Raw genomic sequence first — 18,503 nt, 5'->3', positions numbered from 1 at the left:
TATTGTTTCTCATAAATTATAACAATAACATGAATCTTGGAATATATATTTTTAATATAAATTTAAGGTTTTCATGAGATAGGTTGTGTCGTGAAACATTTTATTTATGTATATATTTAAGGAAACATACATAAATTGTCGAAATATGTTTCGTTCGTTTAACCTTTAACCTCTGGTTTACTAGTAGACTGAATTACCGTGTCGTGAAATTATGTTTGTCTAAAAAGTGTGTCACCAACATTAAAAGTTTGGAAAGCTCTGGTCTAGGCGAATCGATGCCCGCCCCATGTTGAAACACCCCCAGCAGTCTGCAGTTTATGTAGTGCCTGGGTCCCTCAATTACAATGGGCTGGACTTAACTCTCCCAAGGAACTTTTCCATCAGCTCTCAATGGGAACCTCGTCCTCTAATGATCTATCCACAAGCGGAACGTCCTGAGATACACCATGGAAATCTGCAATATGATGCATTTGCACCAGGGGTACACCTTACTGAAGCTGTTGGCCTTTCACTTTCTGGAACTTCAACCAAAAATACCAAATTAAATGAAGTCAAACAGCGCGATTTTAACCAAAAACCCAATTGATGCTGCTTGGTGCGCCTGGTGGTTTACAATAAAGAAAACTTGAAAACTGAAAAACCTACCTAGTGAGAGAGGTGGCATCTAGAGAACACATGAGAGAATACATTTTTGTGAAACTTTTCCCCCAGGATATTGCAAGACAGCAAGAGCACAGAGCTGCATGGAAAAAGGGAAGACTAAGGTAGCCCTGCACAGCACAGATCATGCTACATAGCTCAGCCAAGCATGCCAAAAGCTTCGAGAAGCTTTTGAGAAAATCTTCCACACCATATGCAAGGACTCCACATCTTGCTTATAATTTTGAGAATGGAAACACTGCATTTCATTCAAGTAGAACTGCTACAAAAGGATGTAAGAGCAGCAAGGACCCTGCTAGCCATAAACAGCTGAACCAATTCATAGATCATTTTAATAAGCAGAATTATGAGGCATGAACATTTAGCCTCTCCCACCATGCAACACTACATTTTATATATTACAACAAACTGGATTCTAACCAGGATATAAGCCTGGTTTACTGGAGAAAAAAAAAAAGCTTTTAAGTAGAAAATGGTGGCAGGAAGTTAAATTTCACCTTATTCTCTCTTATTACTAACAGCAATGATGGCAAATCCTCAGGGATGGGTCTTGACCTGGGAGATGTTTGTTTGTTTATTTGTTGAGTTTTATATACAGTCATTTGGTAAAGCCATCATAACGGTGGGCTGTACCAATTCTCAAGTACACACACTTTCATGTTAAAGGAAAATAATTTGATTTATACATTTCTTTAGAAGATATCCTTGTATGTGCATCTAAACCAGAAGCACCACAAATGTGAATAACTAGCAGTGTTAACTTCTTGCATTTTTTCAGTTTCTATAAAGTCTTACATTGAGTAAAAACTAAAATTTCTGATCCCGAGAGGAAAAAGTAATATATGAACAGATAAACCTATGCATATTGGAGGACCAGACGACTCCATTCCTTTGCTCCACTTGACATAAGAACCACCTTCTCCCCCTCCCCTCCTCGCTCTCTGGACCTCTGCAGACTACTCAGCTTAACCTGTTGATCAACTGCATTTCTTACTGCCCATGGAGGCACTTTCAAGGAACATTTTAAATAGTTTTTAGGTGTTGATCTTTTTCATATAAATGTGAGCTTCTGGCATATTCTTCCTGCCCTCCAATTTTTTTTTTTGACATTTAGGTTTCATCGGACACTGTAATTGACAGGTGACATGATTCATTTGTGTGACTATTAAAAATAATTCTAAGAGGCAATAAAATCATAAGGCTGCAAACTATCATCTCAAACGTCCCTCTCCAAATACAATGGACAAGACTATCGCATTCCTCTTTAGCCAGAGAACATGACTGGATCAATTGTGTTAAGGAGCGCATGTATTCAGTGCCTATATTTAGCTACTCAGGGATAAGCAGCCTTGTGGTTAGAGCAGTGGACTGAGAACCAGGGGCCCAAATCCAGTTTCTCCCACAAAAACCCCTTGTGACCTTGAGTAAGTCACATTCTCTCACTACCTCAGGTACCCCCCTTTGTGAAGAGTTTATAGCAAGTCCTAAAATTTAGAAGCTCCCAATGCAGTAAGCAAAGGAGAAATTACTACTTACCTGATAGTTTGCTTTTTCTCGGAGGAAGGCAGGCCAATCCACAAGAGTGGGTTATGCACTCCTACCAGTGGATGGAGACAGAGTAAAGCTGACTCTCTGATGACACTGACATATAGCCCTGCCCAGACATCACCCAGCCAGTTTTATTTATTTATTTTTTTAAAAGTTTTATATACCGACATTCATCCAGGATATCACATCGGTTTACAGTGTAACACAAACAAACGCCAAGCATGGCACTTTACATTGAACAAATAAAACAAGTTAACAAATGAATAAATGAGGGTGTGAACAAGGGGAAAATTGCATTAAATACTCAACTAGGATTGTAATTATATACATATGTACAAAAGGAAGACACTAAGAGATAAACTCCTGAAATGGGTGAGAGGCTGCCTGTGGTCCAGTTTTCTCTAGAAAAGCCAAATTGTGGACAAATTGATTATATCTGAACATGAATATTAACTGTCAACCACTCGTGCTCCCAACCAACTGGGAAACACAGAGCTTAGAGGCTGGTTCTTTCACTTACCAGTCCTTCAAACAACTTAAAAGAAATACTCTGCATCGTTCGCGTATATAGGACGTATATAGCCCAGGGAGGGTTGTAGATTGGCCTGCCTTCCTTAGAGGCAAGTAGCAATTTCTCCTTCCTCTGCACTCAGGCAGGCCAATCCACACCAGTGGGATATACCAAAGCTACTCCTGAAATGGGTGAGAGGCTGCCTGTGGTCCTGTCACCACCGCACGTATGAAAGCTGTGACCTCCTGAGCCCTAATGTCCAAGTGGTAATGCCTTGAGAATGTATGTAAGGAAGACCATGTCACTGCCCAGCAAATCTTGAGACAACAACCGAATCTCCACCCATGAGACTGCCTGAGCTCTAATGGAATGCACCTTGACCTGTCAAGGTAATGGTACATTAGTATCCACATAGGCAGCCATGACTACGTCCTTCATCCAACAGGTTAATTGTTGCCAGATCCTCTTGATTAACTCCACCACAGAGCACAAATAGTCTTCCTCAAGGAGCGAGGAACCAACAAGTACAGCACTAGATGCCACTGGACATCCAAGGCATACAACAATCAATCCCACCCATCTCTATTCCTGTCCAGAGTGAGCAGGGAAATAAACTGATTCAAATGAAACTCTGAAACCACTTTCAGTTAAAATAAATAAATGGTACAGTTCTAAGCTGTACTGCCCCAAGAGTCATTTGCAGAAATGGCTCAAGGCAAGAAAGCCTGTAATTTGGAGAATTATGTTGCCGAACAAATATCCACCTGAAAAACTGTTTTCAAGGTAAGCAGCTGCAAGGAGAGACCCCGGAGCGGCTGAAAAGTAGGACCCGCCAAAAACCACAATACAAGATTAAGGTCCCAAAGAGGTACTGGTAGACGCAAGGGAGGACATTGATGCTTGACTCCCTTCAAGAACCTAGACTCATTGGTATGGCAGGACAAGGGTCTACCAATGATCCTTCCCCTATAGCAAGCGAGAGTTGATATCTGTACCTTCAGATTAAGGGCCAAGTCGTTAACCAACCCTTCTGGCAAAAATTCCAAAATCAGTGAAATTTCAACTTTAAGAAGGTGAGAATCTTGCACACCATACCAGCTCACTCTCCAAACCCTAATATAAGCTAGAGATGTAGAAAAATTCCTGGCCCGAAGCAAAGTGAAAACTAGTGCCGACAAATAACCATGTTTCGGCAACTGAGCTCTCTCAAGGGTCAAATCATAAGACAAAACCTGTCCGAATCGTGCAGTATTGGCCCCTGATGCAAGTGATCTTTCCTTCTCCAGCAGCAGGGGAAGAGGGCAGAAGCCCTCACTGCCGAGCAGTCCCTCGTATTTTTTTTTTGCAAGCTCCACAAAGGAGCTGATGTCTGGGCAGGGCTGTGTGTCCCGGACTTCAGCAAATCAGTTTTACTAGGTATCTGCAGGTAGGAGCACATAACTGGTGTGGATTGGCCTGTCTGAGTGCAGAGAAATGGTATGCTTATGCATCAGGAGTTTTATGCACACACAAAGCCAAGTTAAAATGTGCATTCAGAACAGGCTGATTAAAGCTTAATTCGGCTGGCATGGGAGGAGGGGGGTCTGATAGGATTTATGCACCTATAAACAATTCATTCTTATTTTGTATGCATAAAATATGATTTAAGTGCACAAAATGCTTTCACTGCAGAAGACTTGTTCACATAAATCATGTATACACAGAAAACATATGGGGGGTGCAAAGTATGTTTTCTGCACATAAATCCTGATTATACATCTCTGCACCAGAGGTCTCTTCTGCCATAGATCAGGGGAAGTCAACTCTAGTCTTCAAGAGCCACAAACGGGCCTGGTTTCCATGAGATCCAGAATGAATACCCATGAGAGATATTAGAATTCAATGGAGGAAGTGCATGCAAATCTCATGCCCCATCTCTGCCATCGACTAACACTGGGAACTTTATACCATCTGTTTTGACTTTATGAATTTTTTTGTGCATAAAACTCCTTGTATCAGGTTGCGTATAAAGAATGTGTACAGAACTGCCGAAAAAACTGCTCTGTTGAGCGCACCTTAGCATGGTCCTTAGCATTATACTCACCTTCATCCCGGGAGTAATCTTCCCCTGAGTGTGGCTCAAAAAGATAGTCCCCTGTTGCCAATTCAAAGGCCTGTAAAGAAGGCAGAGGAATTAATCTTTTGCTGAGTCTCATGTAATCTAGTTAAATAAGCTATCTACAGTATATGCTGGCTAGAAGCAGGAGAAATCAGTTTTGTTTTTAGACTGTTCTCCAGTGCTGACAGTTCAATCGCCCTAACCCAATGCCGCAGCCTCCACCTTTAGCTTTGAGATGTCTGGCACCTTAAGTTTGTAGCAATCACTATTTTGCCAAAAATACCGGAACAGCAAGTTTTGCAGACAATTATCTGCTAGAGACTAACCCATTTCTGTTGCCAGAATCTAAGAATTTGCCAAGGAAAGGAAAATTGGTTCTTACCTGCTAATTTTTGTTCCTGTAATACCACAGATCAGTGCAGACAAGTGGGTTTATTCATCCCTACCAGCAGATGGAGGCACTGCTACTTATCTGAGAGTGCCACCTGCAGTCCCCTAGTATTGACCTGTACCTAAGCCAAGATAATTTAAAAAACAGGGTGAACTAAAATCCCCCGGGATGGATACCCCTTAACTGGATAGCCAAAGTACCTACAACCTCCAGTTAACTTTGAAACCTCCAGAAAATGAATTTTAACGAATTCTTATGAATACAATGGCCCAGCAGCAGAACAAGCCATCTTTCAGCAGCATCGCCAAGGGTGGGCTTCTGGACTTACCTGTGGTATTACAGGAATGAAAATTAGCAGGCAAGAACCAATTTTCCTTTCCTGAACATACTCCGATCAGTCCAGACAAGTGGGGATGTACCAAAGCAACTCTATACTGGGCGGGAAGCCGAAAGACCCACTCTCAGCACACTAACGCCACCACCTCCGGCACGCGCACATCCTATCGGTAATGCTTGGTGAAAGTATGACGTGAGGACCAAACAGCAGCCCTACATATCTCCTGGGGAGACACCAGCTGACACTCGGCCCACGAAGCCGTTTGAGTGTGAGTGGCATGAGCTTTAAGACTCACTGAAATCACAGCCCTCACAAACATAGGCCGAGCTAATAGTTGCCTTCAACCAGCGGGCCAAAGAAGCTTTAGATGCTTTATCCCCCCTTTCTTTGCGATGCCGAATAATAAAAAAAAAAAAGATGATCCGATCGTCTGAAAGAATTGGTGACCTTCAAATAGCGCAACAGGGCTCGCCTTACATCCAAGAGATGGAGATCCCTACCCACTGAAGGATCACGAGACCAGTCTGGAAACCCCCGGCAACTCCACTGTCTGATTCACATGGAAGGCAGAGACCACTTTAGGTAGAATCGAAGGCACTGTACATAAAGAAACCTTGTAATTGGAAATCCACAGGAAAGGGTCGCAGCAAGAAAGATCTTGTAGTTCCGAAATTCGCCTGGCCAAACGGCAACCAAAAAGACAGTCTTCAAGGTAAGGACCTTCAAAGAAGCGCGACCCAAAGGTTCAAAGGGAGCCTCACAGAGAACCTGCAGCACCAAACTGAGATTTCACTCCAGGCACACTTTCCATAGAGGACGACACAGATGCTTAACACTTTTCAGGAAATGCACAACATCAGGATTAGAGGCCAAAGGCTTGCTTTGTAGCTTCCCCCTGAGATAACCCAGGGCCGAGACAAGGACCCAAAGCGAGCTATAAGCCAAATCTTTGGACAAGACCTGTGGGATTGAAACCAGCAGTGGATCTAAACTTTGCTGACCACATCAGGTCTCAAAAACCTTCCACACCCTAGAAGCAGCAACAGAAGTAGCAGGACGTCTAGCCTGAAGAAGGATAGCAATAACCGGCACCGAATAACCCTTCAGGCGCAATCGCCACCTCTCAAAAGCCAGGCCACAAGACAGAAGCTATCTGCCCAATCTGAAAATATGGGTCCTTGGCAAAGCAACTCCTGCAAGTGGGCCAGCCACAGAGGCTCATCCCACTGCCAGATGTGCCTCCTATCGCTATGAGGAGTGGACCGGTCTGACTTCATTGGGCAGATTTGCTTCCACCAACTCCCTGAGCGGCCCCGCCTCTAGAGGGCTTCCTCAGACCCTGAAAGGTCTGCTGTCTACCCGAGGACTGCTTCAAAATTGAGGTCCCGGGCCCCCTCCTAGAACGAAACCTCGTCTCACGAAACCGGGGCTGAGAGGAAAAAGGCTTCTTCACTGTTTTCTTATCCTTTGGTAGCCTACTATCTTGTTTCCCCCAGGGATTTCATAAGCTGATCGAGTCCTCCCTGAAGAGAAGTTTCCCTTTAAAGGGAAGGTTACATAACTGCGATTCAGATGACATCTACCGACCCAATTATGCAGCCACAAGTCACTGAAACCATGCTCCGCACTGTGATGTGCACCAGATCATACAAGGCATCTGCCACATACATGACTCCCGCCTCAAGACAAGCCGCTTGGGAATGGGATAGCATTCCCGAGAACATCTGCTCCTGTGGCTTCTGGATCCAACATAAATAGGCGCACTGCATCAGGCTGGCACAGAGACCTAGCGTTGACACCTCAAACATCCGCTTGAGCTGAACCTCCAATTTGCGGTCCTGAACATCTTTCAGAGTTGCAGCACCTGCTACCGGGATTGTGGTCTTTTTAGTGACTGCCTCACCGTGGCATCCACCTTCGGTGTTTTAAAGCAGTCCAAATGCTCCTGCAGCAAGGGATGAAGCTTCACCATAGCTCTCCCAACCTTCAAGCCAGCTTCCAGAGAGTTCCACTCCCTGCTAATCAGCTTCTGGATCTTCTTCGGGATGGGAAAGGCACTAAGCGGCCCCCGCAGGCCATCTAGAACTGGATTGATGCCCTCACTATACAACTCCTCCTGAGAGAGCTTCACACCCAATTCCTCCAACACCTGCGGAATAAGAGGCTGCAACTCTTCCTTCTTGAAAAGGCAGACCACTGAGGATCATTGCTCTCCGCATCAGTCCCCTCTGACATGACTTGATCTTCTCTAGGTCCATTTGGATCCGGAGACTGCGTCTCAGTGTCTGCATCCAGATCCGCTGCCAAGGAATCACCCTCGTCCTGAGGGTCATCTGAGTCATCAAGATTTCGTTGGCCTGAACTAATGCGTGCGGAACAGGACTCACCAAGGCTGCATACCTGTTCCTGAGGGACCCACAAGGGACTCTCGAGGCCTCCTGGCAGAACCCAAAGGTCCTTGCACCTCCACTTTCCTGCTTCCCGAGCCAGGAAAGCCTTGTGCATAAGAAGGACAAATTCAGGAGAAAATCCCCATAGGCCCCCCTCCGGACTACTAGGGCCCCACTCAGCCTCCTCCTCGAGCCGCTGAATCATGGGAGAGAGAGGCAGGGGAAGGTTCCAAGGAAGAGACTGTTCCCTCCTTCCCAGGTCCCCCTCCACTGAAGTAAAGGACCCCTGGGGGCCACTCTGCGGTCCCCGAATGAGAGGCCCTCTGGGGTTTAGGATTCTTGGTGGAGGAAACCCCCCCCCCCCCAACGCACAAACCGTGCAGAGGGAGAGGGAGTTTAAACAAGCAGACCAAACACTGCAGGCCTGATAGGCTTCTACACGCAGCTTGTCAGACATCGGGCCAGCCTATTAACAGAGACAAGGGAATTTACGAGGGAGGGGGATACCATGCAGTTGCAGCCGCAAGGCTGAAAAAGAGTGAGCTGCAGAGACGTTCCTGCCGGCGCGTGAAAAAGTCAGCCGCGATAAAAAACGCATGCGCAGACTGCCACGCAGGAAAGGGCGCCCCGAGAGAATTTTCCCTACCGGGGACTGTCGCTCCGGCTCCAGCCGTTCCTCCCCCCTCCACTGGAGGCAGAGAAATACTGAGGGACCACAGGTGGCACTCTCAGATAAGTAGCTGTGTCCCAAAGTTTTGTCCTCTGCCTCCATCTGCTGGTAGGGATGAATAAACCCACTTGGTCTGGACTGATCTGGGTATGTTCAGTAACAAAGCTTTTGAGTTAATTAAAAACATGAGGAAATTACTCACCCTCCTCCCAAAACCATGCACATCTTAATATAGTCACACAATGCTCATAAAAGCAGCCACAGGTCTTAAGATGCTGCAAAACACCAAGTTCGGCTTCTTACAGATGAAGCTAAATCACAAACAGCTTAAATTCAAACTCACCATACAAGCTGTGCTCCAAATATCAGCCGGCGTGCTGTATCCAGAGCCAATCAGCACCTCCAGGGAGCGGTACTGCCTTGTCTGAATATCCTCTGTGAAGTGCTTGTGCTTGAAATGGAAAGCAAGGAAGATGCAAAGTCTTTGGAGCTAAAGTCACACTCAAAACAGCTTGGCTGCAAATATTCTCTCCACTAGCACATTAATCAGCAAGGGGGAGGGGAAGAGTGTGAATTCTGAACACACATTTTGATGCGTTATCCTAATATAAGAGGCTTTCCCTCTGTTGCAAGGTACGGTAGTTCTAAATCAGGCTTGGAGACAGGGTACATACATTCCAACAGTCACATATTAAATTTGACAGCAAGTGTTAGAATTGTTTTATAAAGGAGAATCTAGCACTTCCAAGATATTAGTAATAATTCAAATGGATCATTGTTGTCTATGAATAATGGTACAAGATATAAGCCATCAAAATCCTTTACTATTACATATTCTGCAAAATCTCCTCAGCCTGCACATTCAGTTAATTCTTACAATTGATCATATGGGTCCTTACAAACAGTGAATTTCAAGGCAAGAGCTGTGCAATGTTGAGGCCCATGAACACCAAGTTCTCCCAAATTCGAGTCCTTTAAAGTAATTTGACTTTTTGAAACAGCACCAAGTCCTTGGTTCCAGGGCCTTGCCTTTTGTCAACAAGGGCCAATGGCCAGATTTTTTTTGGCCCAGTTTCTGCCTCAAACTGGTACCAGGGCTGGGAGCTGGCATTAGCCCTCGTTCATGACTATCCAAGGAAGCTCTCATTTTATATGCCCTCTCAATTCACTTTAGTCCAGTGTCTTCAGCCGGGGGGCATGCATGATGGCTGCTTTCTGTAATAATGGGCCCCAAATCTGATTACTGGGTGTGACCATTATTCAATGGTGCCTCCACAGCATCCCCAGCCCTGGGCAACCCAGGAAGCAGATTACCTGAGATGAGAACTGAATCCAGATTCATCTGCATGGCATCGTACAGTCCTACCACTAGGATAACCTACCAACAGATATTCTGAAAAGACCCCCAGGGTCTTTTGCTCAGTCTTCTGGGCCAGCTTAGAGCTGCACTTGGTCTTCTCAAGCCACAAAGCTACAGAGCCTTTCCTATAAAGCAAGCAGCTCAAACCAATACCCTCAAGCGGATCCCACATCTTCAGGTAGCTGTAAGTGTTATGGTCATCCATAAACACACATCTTGTATCTACAGCAGGTCTTGAAACCAATGAGGCAAGATCACGTACTGCAAACACGAGTTGAAGATGTACCAGAAACACAGGCATAATGCGGTTGATGCATCCCATCACAAACTGGTACATTACCTTCTTACCCTTTTGAATTACCAATTTTACTACTGATCAAAAGGGGGTGAGTTTATTGTATTCCAAACACAGCTACAGCCTGCAGTCCATTAAAAGTGGGGACTTACCACCCAGCAAGCATTTCCAAGGTCTGCTATCTTGACTTTCAGTTTATCTGCATTCAAGGGTTCTAGAGGATTCAGAAGGAAACTGCCAGCACTGGATTTTCCTGCAAAGAAAAATCAAGCAAATAACCAACCACAAATTCTACATGCACAATACATGGATACTGCCGTGTTACAACCTATTTGTGTTACCTACCCCTGAGGCTCCACAACCCTGCAGATGTTCTACAGTAGATCACTTATTTATTCTATCAAATTCTATTTGTGTTTCTAAAGTCCACTTCTCCAGTTACTTTGTAATAGCAATTTAAAAAAAACAAAAAAAAAACACATTTTAAATAACTTCTCCAAATCAGGCAAGTATCTATCCCTTCTTCAGCACCCAACTAAAGCTTAGTAAAGCTTGCCCTGTTTATAGCTCTTGCTGGGATTTAAGAAAACAGATTTCAAATGTAAAACAGGAGGAAAAAGACAGCTCTCTGATGTATCAGTACTCTATATATAGCAAGAATGGATTTCAGGTTCTACAAAGGCAGCGGAAGGGAGTTAGCACTCTCAGGCTCTTTAAAAGAACAAAAAAACCCCAAAACTCGTTTCCCTAGATTAGGAGTCACAAACCGCATGTTCCTAATATGGCAGAGCAGGTCCCTTCCAATACCTTTAATTTCAGAAGGGCTATTCTCATCTTCAGAGGGAATCTCTGCTCTGATATTCTCTTGTAACTGGCTGATGTTCTCATTGTTGCTAAATGCCTGAGCCTCGTCGGGAGATGACTGACACACCACGGGCTCTGCTGCCTCTGAAATTAAGGGTTCACATGAGTTCAAAGTTTCCTCCTTTGGTGTAGTCTGGGAGTCGCCATTCCATTGGTTGTAATTACAGCTGATGTGGTCGCCCTGCTCCGGGTACAGGGGAAGGTTATCAGAGTCATTGGCATTGTGAAGGTCCTCATCCTTCTGATCTGCATCTTGCTTTTTGTGGTCTGAACAGATGTTGCTTTCCACCAGTCCATTACAATTCATTTCCATCTTGCATCCCTCTGTGCTGCCTTCCATCACTAGATTCTGCTCTGGGGCGACTGGCTCCCTTTCTAGGGAAGGAAGAGATGGTTAAGGAGTAGTATACCAACACGAAGGGAAATAGCTGGGATAAAAGTGAAAAGGATGCAGTAGACAGTTCGGGACTATGGAGCACACTAAATGCCAGAGACCTCTATAAAAAGCATCAGATCCCAGGATTTTTCTACTTAGCCTTCCTATACTTGAGTTTATTTCTTAATTCTTCTATACAACACAATGAGATGCTAGATCTGGCCTGAGCAGTGCTCTACAAATACTTTATAAAACAAAATAAAATCAGCACCAAACACCCCATCCAGCTCTAAAGTGGATACATTTACAATGCATAACGACAGCTTGATGACAGACTGCAGAAATCTGGAAGAGGATCCAATGTCCCTAAAACAACTGGATTGTATCTGGAATATTTACTTCCTGGAAAATTGCTATGCACAGAAGTTACAGTTTGGAAACCATATGAGGAGTGAGGTAGCACAGAGCAATGATTCTCAAACAAGTCCATGGGGACTGCTTGCTTAGTCACCTTAATGCAGAAGACTCATCCTTCATCTTTGTTAACATTAGGGGTGGGGCTCAGTTTAGTTTGATAATTATTGTAAAGTATGTACTCAAGTTTTGGCACTTGTTATAAAATGTTTTGACTGGTCGTGTGTTCTAGGAAATTTAAAAAAATAAGCAGATTTACTCAATTTGTGATTGATCTATGGGATGAAGCATGCGCCTGAGTCAACACTCATCTTGATTATTTTTTTAAATATCTTTAGGCCCTCCCTTGTCCTTTTACAATCCAATCATGTGTTCTTCTCTCCCCCCCTCCCACCCCATTATCTTTGAAAACTACTACACTCCTCAGATTTCCAACTCCAGTCAGCACTTGCTGAAAGCGAGATCAGATTCATACCTACGATCTCCACAGCCACTGCAGTCTGGGGACCCTGCAGCTCAGGCGTGGCAAGGCGGCCATCTTCGCCTCCCTCCTCCTGCTGGACAGGGCTGGATTCTTTCTCCATCTCCTCGATCTCTTGAATGCGCTTTTCTAACAGCTCTGCCTGACGCTTCTGTTTCTTTTTCAGCTTCTTCTTTTTGTTCTTGGACATTTTAGCCGTCTGCCGCAGAGAAAGGCAAAAGGAACAATTCCCAAACACAGGAATGACCAGCATTTCAGCAGCCGTTAACTTATTTTGCCAACACAGCACTGAAAAGAAAAGCTCTTTGTTTTTCTCGATTGAAAAGGCATGAGAAATTCAAGCTGGAACCCAGCATTCCAGCAGACTGGGACATCCTCTGTATCTCAAAACAGAAGGTTCAACAGCTCTCAAAAACAAGGAGGAGGAGAAGAAAAGGATGCTTTTTCTAGTAAAATACTAGGAATCAAACAGGTGAAGTCTGAAGCTTTAAATTCTGTTGCATTAAGTAAATGGTCTTTTCCTTTCATGGCCTAGGATCTGCCACAGAAGTCAAAGTATTCTGCCTCATTTCTACCTCCTGTTCCAAATACAATTTTAACCATTTTCCATACTTACTATTTTGGGCTGTGGGGCGGTACTCACTGGAAAGGAAAGAAGAGAATCAAGCTATCAGTGTCTTGCATCTCAGAGTACAAGAGATGCTAAACAATTCACAGCAGTAGTAAGAAAATGGGTCTTAAACTTACCAATACCTACAGTTTTGCACCATGTTCCAAATAGATGGGGAGACAGCATGCAGAAACCTGAAGCACTGAAGCTTAATCATGCAGGTTTATTTTTGTGGAGAAATATAAAGCAGCAGAGCTGCTTACCTGGAACAGGTGTTCTCCAAGGACAGCAGGATGTTAGTCCTCACACAAGGGCAACATCAGAAGGAGCCCCAATGCGGAAAACTTGTGTCAAAATTTCTAGACCTTTGACTTGGCACACACTGAGCATGCCCAGCCTGCCCTATACCAAATATCCACATGGGTCCCTCTCCAGCCTTGTAACAGAATTACAATTAAATAAAAATAGGAGAAACCCAACTCTGCGGGGTGGCGGGCGGATTTTGTGAGGACTAACACCCTGCCATCCTAGGAGAACACCTGTAAGCAACTCTTTCTCAGAGGACAAGCAGGATGGTGGTCCTCACATGGGTGAATCCCTAGCCTCAGGCTGCTCCCAATACAAAAAGGGGGATCAACAAGCACCAACCAGGTGCCACGCCTATGAAACCGTTTTGCCTGAAATATTGTTTCACAACCAGAGATCCAACGCTATGGAGAAAAGTTTACAGAACACCTAGTGCAATACAGGCTTGATCTGCATTCTTGCAATCACAGGTACTATATTTCGAGTTGACCTCTTGGGGAGGGGGGAACATCTACCCTCCCCCTGGATTGTCCCCACCTGAGTCATCCATCGTCTCAGAGATCTTCAGGCAGCACCTGTGAGAATAAAGGCTAGTGAGCCAGCATCCTCTCAAGCCCCTTGCTGCTGCCAGGAGCACCGCCTGACGATATCAGCCATTTTTTTTTAAGCTCAATGATTGACTGGATGGTGACAGGGCACAAGAGAACTGGTTTCATAGGCAACCACCTATATCAAAATCTGGACCTGTTAGACTACATGGTCCTCATAAATAAACGAGTAACTCGCTCACAAAATAAACCAGAACATTAATAATTTTATTCCCAATTTTCATAACTGACTTACAATTATACTAACATTCTAATGAATAATAATTTTTCATTATATACTGACACCATTTATATCAAAATATCAAAGTTCTCAATACAACTAAAAACAATCATTCATATGCAAACACACATACAACCCACACACTAACACTCAATGCCATTCTCACCAAATTAAACATATACATCAAACCCCCAGAAGAAATCCCAAAGAAACCCAATATCTTCCAACCCTCCAGCCCAATGCTTCTCTTCAGATTACCACCACCACACAAGATTTTCAAAATCTCTTCAAATTTCTGCAGGGTGCACAGATGCAATCTCTCACATCACTTCAGTGTACTCCTCCTCCAAGCTGTTCCAGCTTGTAATACCTCAGATATTCTCAATATCCCTTCAGTATACTTGCCACAAGGGCCCAGGTTTCACCTCAGAATGAGGCTGCTTCAGGGGTACCTCAAAGTCCAGCTTCATTGATACACAAAAACAGCACTGGCGAAAGACCTGGACAACACGGCAAAACAGCAAGCTCAAAAAACACCAGACTCGCAAAACAAGTACTTTCCACACAATTTGAAATCCCCCAGTGTGGAAAGTACTTGTTTTCATGTGAAATCTTTTATTTTAAATCTGCATGTGGAAAGGGCTGTGATGGTGGGGGGTGGGGCTGGACATAAAGCTGTAAGATTCACTTAGGGTGCCTAATACCGCTGCACCGACCTTGATTAGAAAAAGAATACAAATAAAATTAAAAAAAAAAAAAAAAAGCCAATCACAGGATGAGGCCGGGCCAAGCACTCTGTTTGAACATGGCTGCAGAAAGTTAGCATTGGACCTGCACGGGGGCACCCTATGGTGACGTGCTGGCTGGGCTCCCACCCTTCCCCAGTGAAGAAACCCACACAGTGGTGCCATGTGGTGATGCACTGGCAGGTGATGGTGGGGGAGGGCGCAGGGTAGACAAAGGATACAAAGTACAATGTGTTTTGAAATAAAAATACCACAAACTGCATGTACATTTACATGCACTGCTCTGGTGTCAGCCAGAAAACCCCATTTTCCGTGTGTGCAGCCAGATGGACTCAGGACCAATGGGTTTGAGCTCCCTTGCCGGCAGAAAGGAGACGGAGTCAGGTTTCAAAGCTGACGTCACCCTAGATAAAACCCCTACGGTGACCTCAGTCCTTCAGCATTTCTCCGTCTCCAGCAGTTGCGGACATGCTTTCCCTATGGGGATCGCTGTACCTTTTGGAAGAAGAAATTCTACTTTTGAATTGGAGAAACGATTGAAACCCGCTCTCCTGCGGTGATGCCTAAAAGGTCCATGCCCCAATTGAAAACTCCTGAGGTGATTTCCGAGATCCCTCAGAGGTGTGCCTTGGTCTGGTAGCCGGTTCCCGGCATGGACTTTGCTGCTCAAGCAGCTGAAAGGTGGCGGTGACGGCGAAAGTCCTCTCCCCCCCCCCCCCCCCCACCGCAGCTGGAGACCATCTCTGTACTCAGCCAGTAAGCACTGAGCCGAAGTATTAAAAAAAAAAAAAAAAAAAAAAGGAAGAGGATTTACCTTCAGAGAAGAGAGGTTTCGGTAAGACTTCCTTTAGTTTCGTTGCTCCACATGCCATACTGACATCATTCCCAATCCCATTGGGGAAGTGGGCTTATGAGCGGCCCCCCCCCCCCCGGTAGGCTAGGCCCCACTTTAAACTTGCTCAGCAGACCACATGGTAGGATGCAGCATCTTGCGCACATCTGTGCACCTCATATTGCCCATCATAGGACGTTGGTACGTGCAGTGCACACTTACGCGCACAACAAAGTACGCGCAGGATGCAGGAAAAGCCGGGCGCACAGGCTGTGCGTATTTAACAGCTTTTCTATACAGACATTAAAATACACATCATATCGGTTTACATTTTAACGTAAAAAAAAGGTGGAAAATTACAAACAGGGAAAGGGGGAACGGGGCAACTGATAAATACGAAAGGAAGCACAGAGGCGTGAAATTTAGCAAAATGAAAACTAAAGAGAATACAGTATGCAAAATGTAAAACATATCTACAAATATACAAGCAGTAGTATGTGGCTACATGTGGCCACATACATGTGGCGTATGCCTCGCCATACCTCACCTAGACACTCAAAATGTATGGGCAAAATATTTAAGCATGAGCCGATCAAGCACACAGTTACTGCTGCCAATGGCATCAGCAGCCAAGAAACATAAGCGCCTTGCTCTCTGCACTGCTTGTTATATTAGGGCTTCCCAGACTGACCTGGAATCCAACTTGTGTCAGCACTGAGGAAGTCCAAGGGGGATTTGGCCTCCCTGGACTTTGCTGAGCCCAGCTCCTCCCATTCAGATGGACTGGCAGCCTTAACTGGAAGTACTCCGGATCTGAGTAACCCCTTGCCTACGTCTTCCATGGGAGAGGGAAACTCTGCTGGGCCCACCCCAGTTGCCCCAGGGCTAGGCATGGACCCAGCGGCCTTTTCGTGGGTGGAATTTTTCCAGGGACTACAGGCCTTTGTACAGGCGCAGTCTTTCTCGCTTGCCCCGTCCGGACAGAACCCCAGCTGGCCCCCTCTCCCATTCCTGCTGGCAGACATCAAGGCATGCCACACCTGACCAAGGGTATCCCTAGTGAGGACCCTGATGGCACAGATGAAGAGCAAGATCTCTTGTAAGAAGGAGAAATTCCCCCGGGATCAGAACTGGATCAAACCACGTTAACAGTTCTTTCATAGAGATGAATTTTCGGCCTTGGTTTCCCAGACCCTGAAAACGCTGGGAGTTCCTGGAGCGGAATCTGTGATGGAACCAAAGAAGAATCCCATTCTGATTTCCTTGCACAAAGCCTCTTGCTACTTCCCAGTACTGGAAGCCATCCAGGAGTTGATTGACCTTTGGATTAGCTACCACCCAAGAACATTTTCCAAGATTATGGTGGTCGTGGCAACAGCATTGAGAAGAGAAGGCATCCTGGTACACCCATACTTGGAAGACTGCTTGATCCGGGCCAAGTCCATGGAAGAAAGTCTCCGGGTGACCAACAGGGTGTCCTCTTTGCTTCAGGAATTCGGTTGGGTAGTAAACCTGGACAAGAGTAGTCTCAAGCATTCCCAGTCGGAGTATCTGGGAGTCTGGTTCAACACCAGGCAGGGTAAGGTCTTCCTCCTGACCACATGGATACAGAAGTTAATGTCCCAGGTACATCAGTTGATGAACACAATACACCCGGTGTGGAGCTATCTTCAAGCTCTCAGTTTGATGGTGGCAAACTTGGAAGTAGTGCCATGGGAGAGTGCATACATGCGCCCACTTCAAACACTTGCTGTCATGTTGGAACCCGCAGTCTCAAGAGTATTCAATTTGGCTCCATTTACTGATATGAGTCTTCTCACCTCAAGTGGTGGTTGCAGGAGGCTCACCTGAGCAGGGGGGTGTCCCTGTCCTCCCAACTGGCTGGTTCTTACAATGGATGAGAGTCTCCGGGGCTGGGAAGCTCACAGCTCAGGGATGTTGGATGGAGGAAGAGGCCCACTGGAACATCAATCGCCTGGAAGCCTGGCAGTGAGGCTGATGCGCTTGCAATTCAGCCACAGACGCCAGGGTCGTTATATTGTCCGACAAACATGTCGGACAATATAACGACGGTAGCCTACATCAACTGCTTTGGGGGGGGGGGGGGGGGGGGGGAAGAGACCAAGAGCCAGCAGGTGTCTCTGGAGATTGACTTCCTTATGGGGGCAAAAACACATTTACAGACTCTCTCAGCCTCACACATCACAGGAAAAGACAACGTCAGAGCAGACTTTCTAAGCAGGGAGAGCCTGGACCCAGGAGAGTGGGTGTTGTCAGCCGAAGCTTTCAACTGATAGTGTTTGGTGCCTTCCGTCCATCGACCTGCTAGCCGCATCTCACAATGAAAAGGTTCCCCAATTCTTTAGTCGTAGAAGAGATCCTGGGGATAGATGGTCTTGTTCAGACCTGGCCGAAAGAAGAGTTGCTATACATCTTCCCTCCAAGGCCCCTGCTGGGCGGGATCATTTGAAGAATCTAGCACCACAAGGGATTGGTCCAACTAATAGCTCCAGTTTGGCCCAGGCGTCTGTGGTGACAGACATGTGAAGACTCCTGGTGGAGCCTCCCCTATGCTTCCCACTGCACAGGGTCCAGTTACAGCAGGTCCTTCTGTCTTGTGGTCTGGCTGTCCCTTGCCTGATAAAAGCGAGGATATTCTGCGGCGGTAATTGCCACCTTACTCCGCTCTCGGAAGTACTCTACATCCGTAGCATATGCGTGGGTCTGGCGAGTATTTGAAGGCTGGTGCGAGGAACGAGGTGTGTCCCCCCCCTCGGGCGGTCAAA

The 18,503-nt window shown here is 45.6% G+C and overlaps 1 protein-coding gene across 3 annotated transcripts in view; it reads right to left on the bottom strand.

The window, feature by feature from the left end:
- Positions 1 to 18,503, bottom strand: part of SRPK1 (SRSF protein kinase 1) — a 71,220-nt gene that overhangs the window by 14,159 nt on the left and 38,558 nt on the right. For all 3 annotated transcript variants that reach the window (XM_029572781.1, XM_029572782.1, XM_029572783.1), the window contains 6 exons: positions 13,012 to 13,037; positions 12,390 to 12,594; positions 11,068 to 11,499; positions 10,413 to 10,513; positions 8,949 to 9,056; positions 4,803 to 4,872 (listed from right to left, as the gene is read on the bottom strand). In XM_029572781.1, the coding sequence (XP_029428641.1) occupies positions 4,803 to 4,872; positions 8,949 to 9,056; positions 10,413 to 10,513; positions 11,068 to 11,499; positions 12,390 to 12,594; positions 13,012 to 13,037 (942 nt within the window). The remainder of the gene's footprint in view (positions 1 to 4,802; positions 4,873 to 8,948; positions 9,057 to 10,412; positions 10,514 to 11,067; positions 11,500 to 12,389; positions 12,595 to 13,011; positions 13,038 to 18,503) is intronic.

Source organism: Rhinatrema bivittatum, chromosome 12, assembly GCF_901001135.1.
Source record: "Rhinatrema bivittatum chromosome 12, aRhiBiv1.1, whole genome shotgun sequence".
NCBI classification, from domain to species: domain Eukaryota; kingdom Metazoa; phylum Chordata; class Amphibia; order Gymnophiona; family Rhinatrematidae; genus Rhinatrema; species Rhinatrema bivittatum.
Note: the sequence above shows the minus strand (reverse complement) of the source record. Positions and strands in the feature narration are given on the sequence as shown.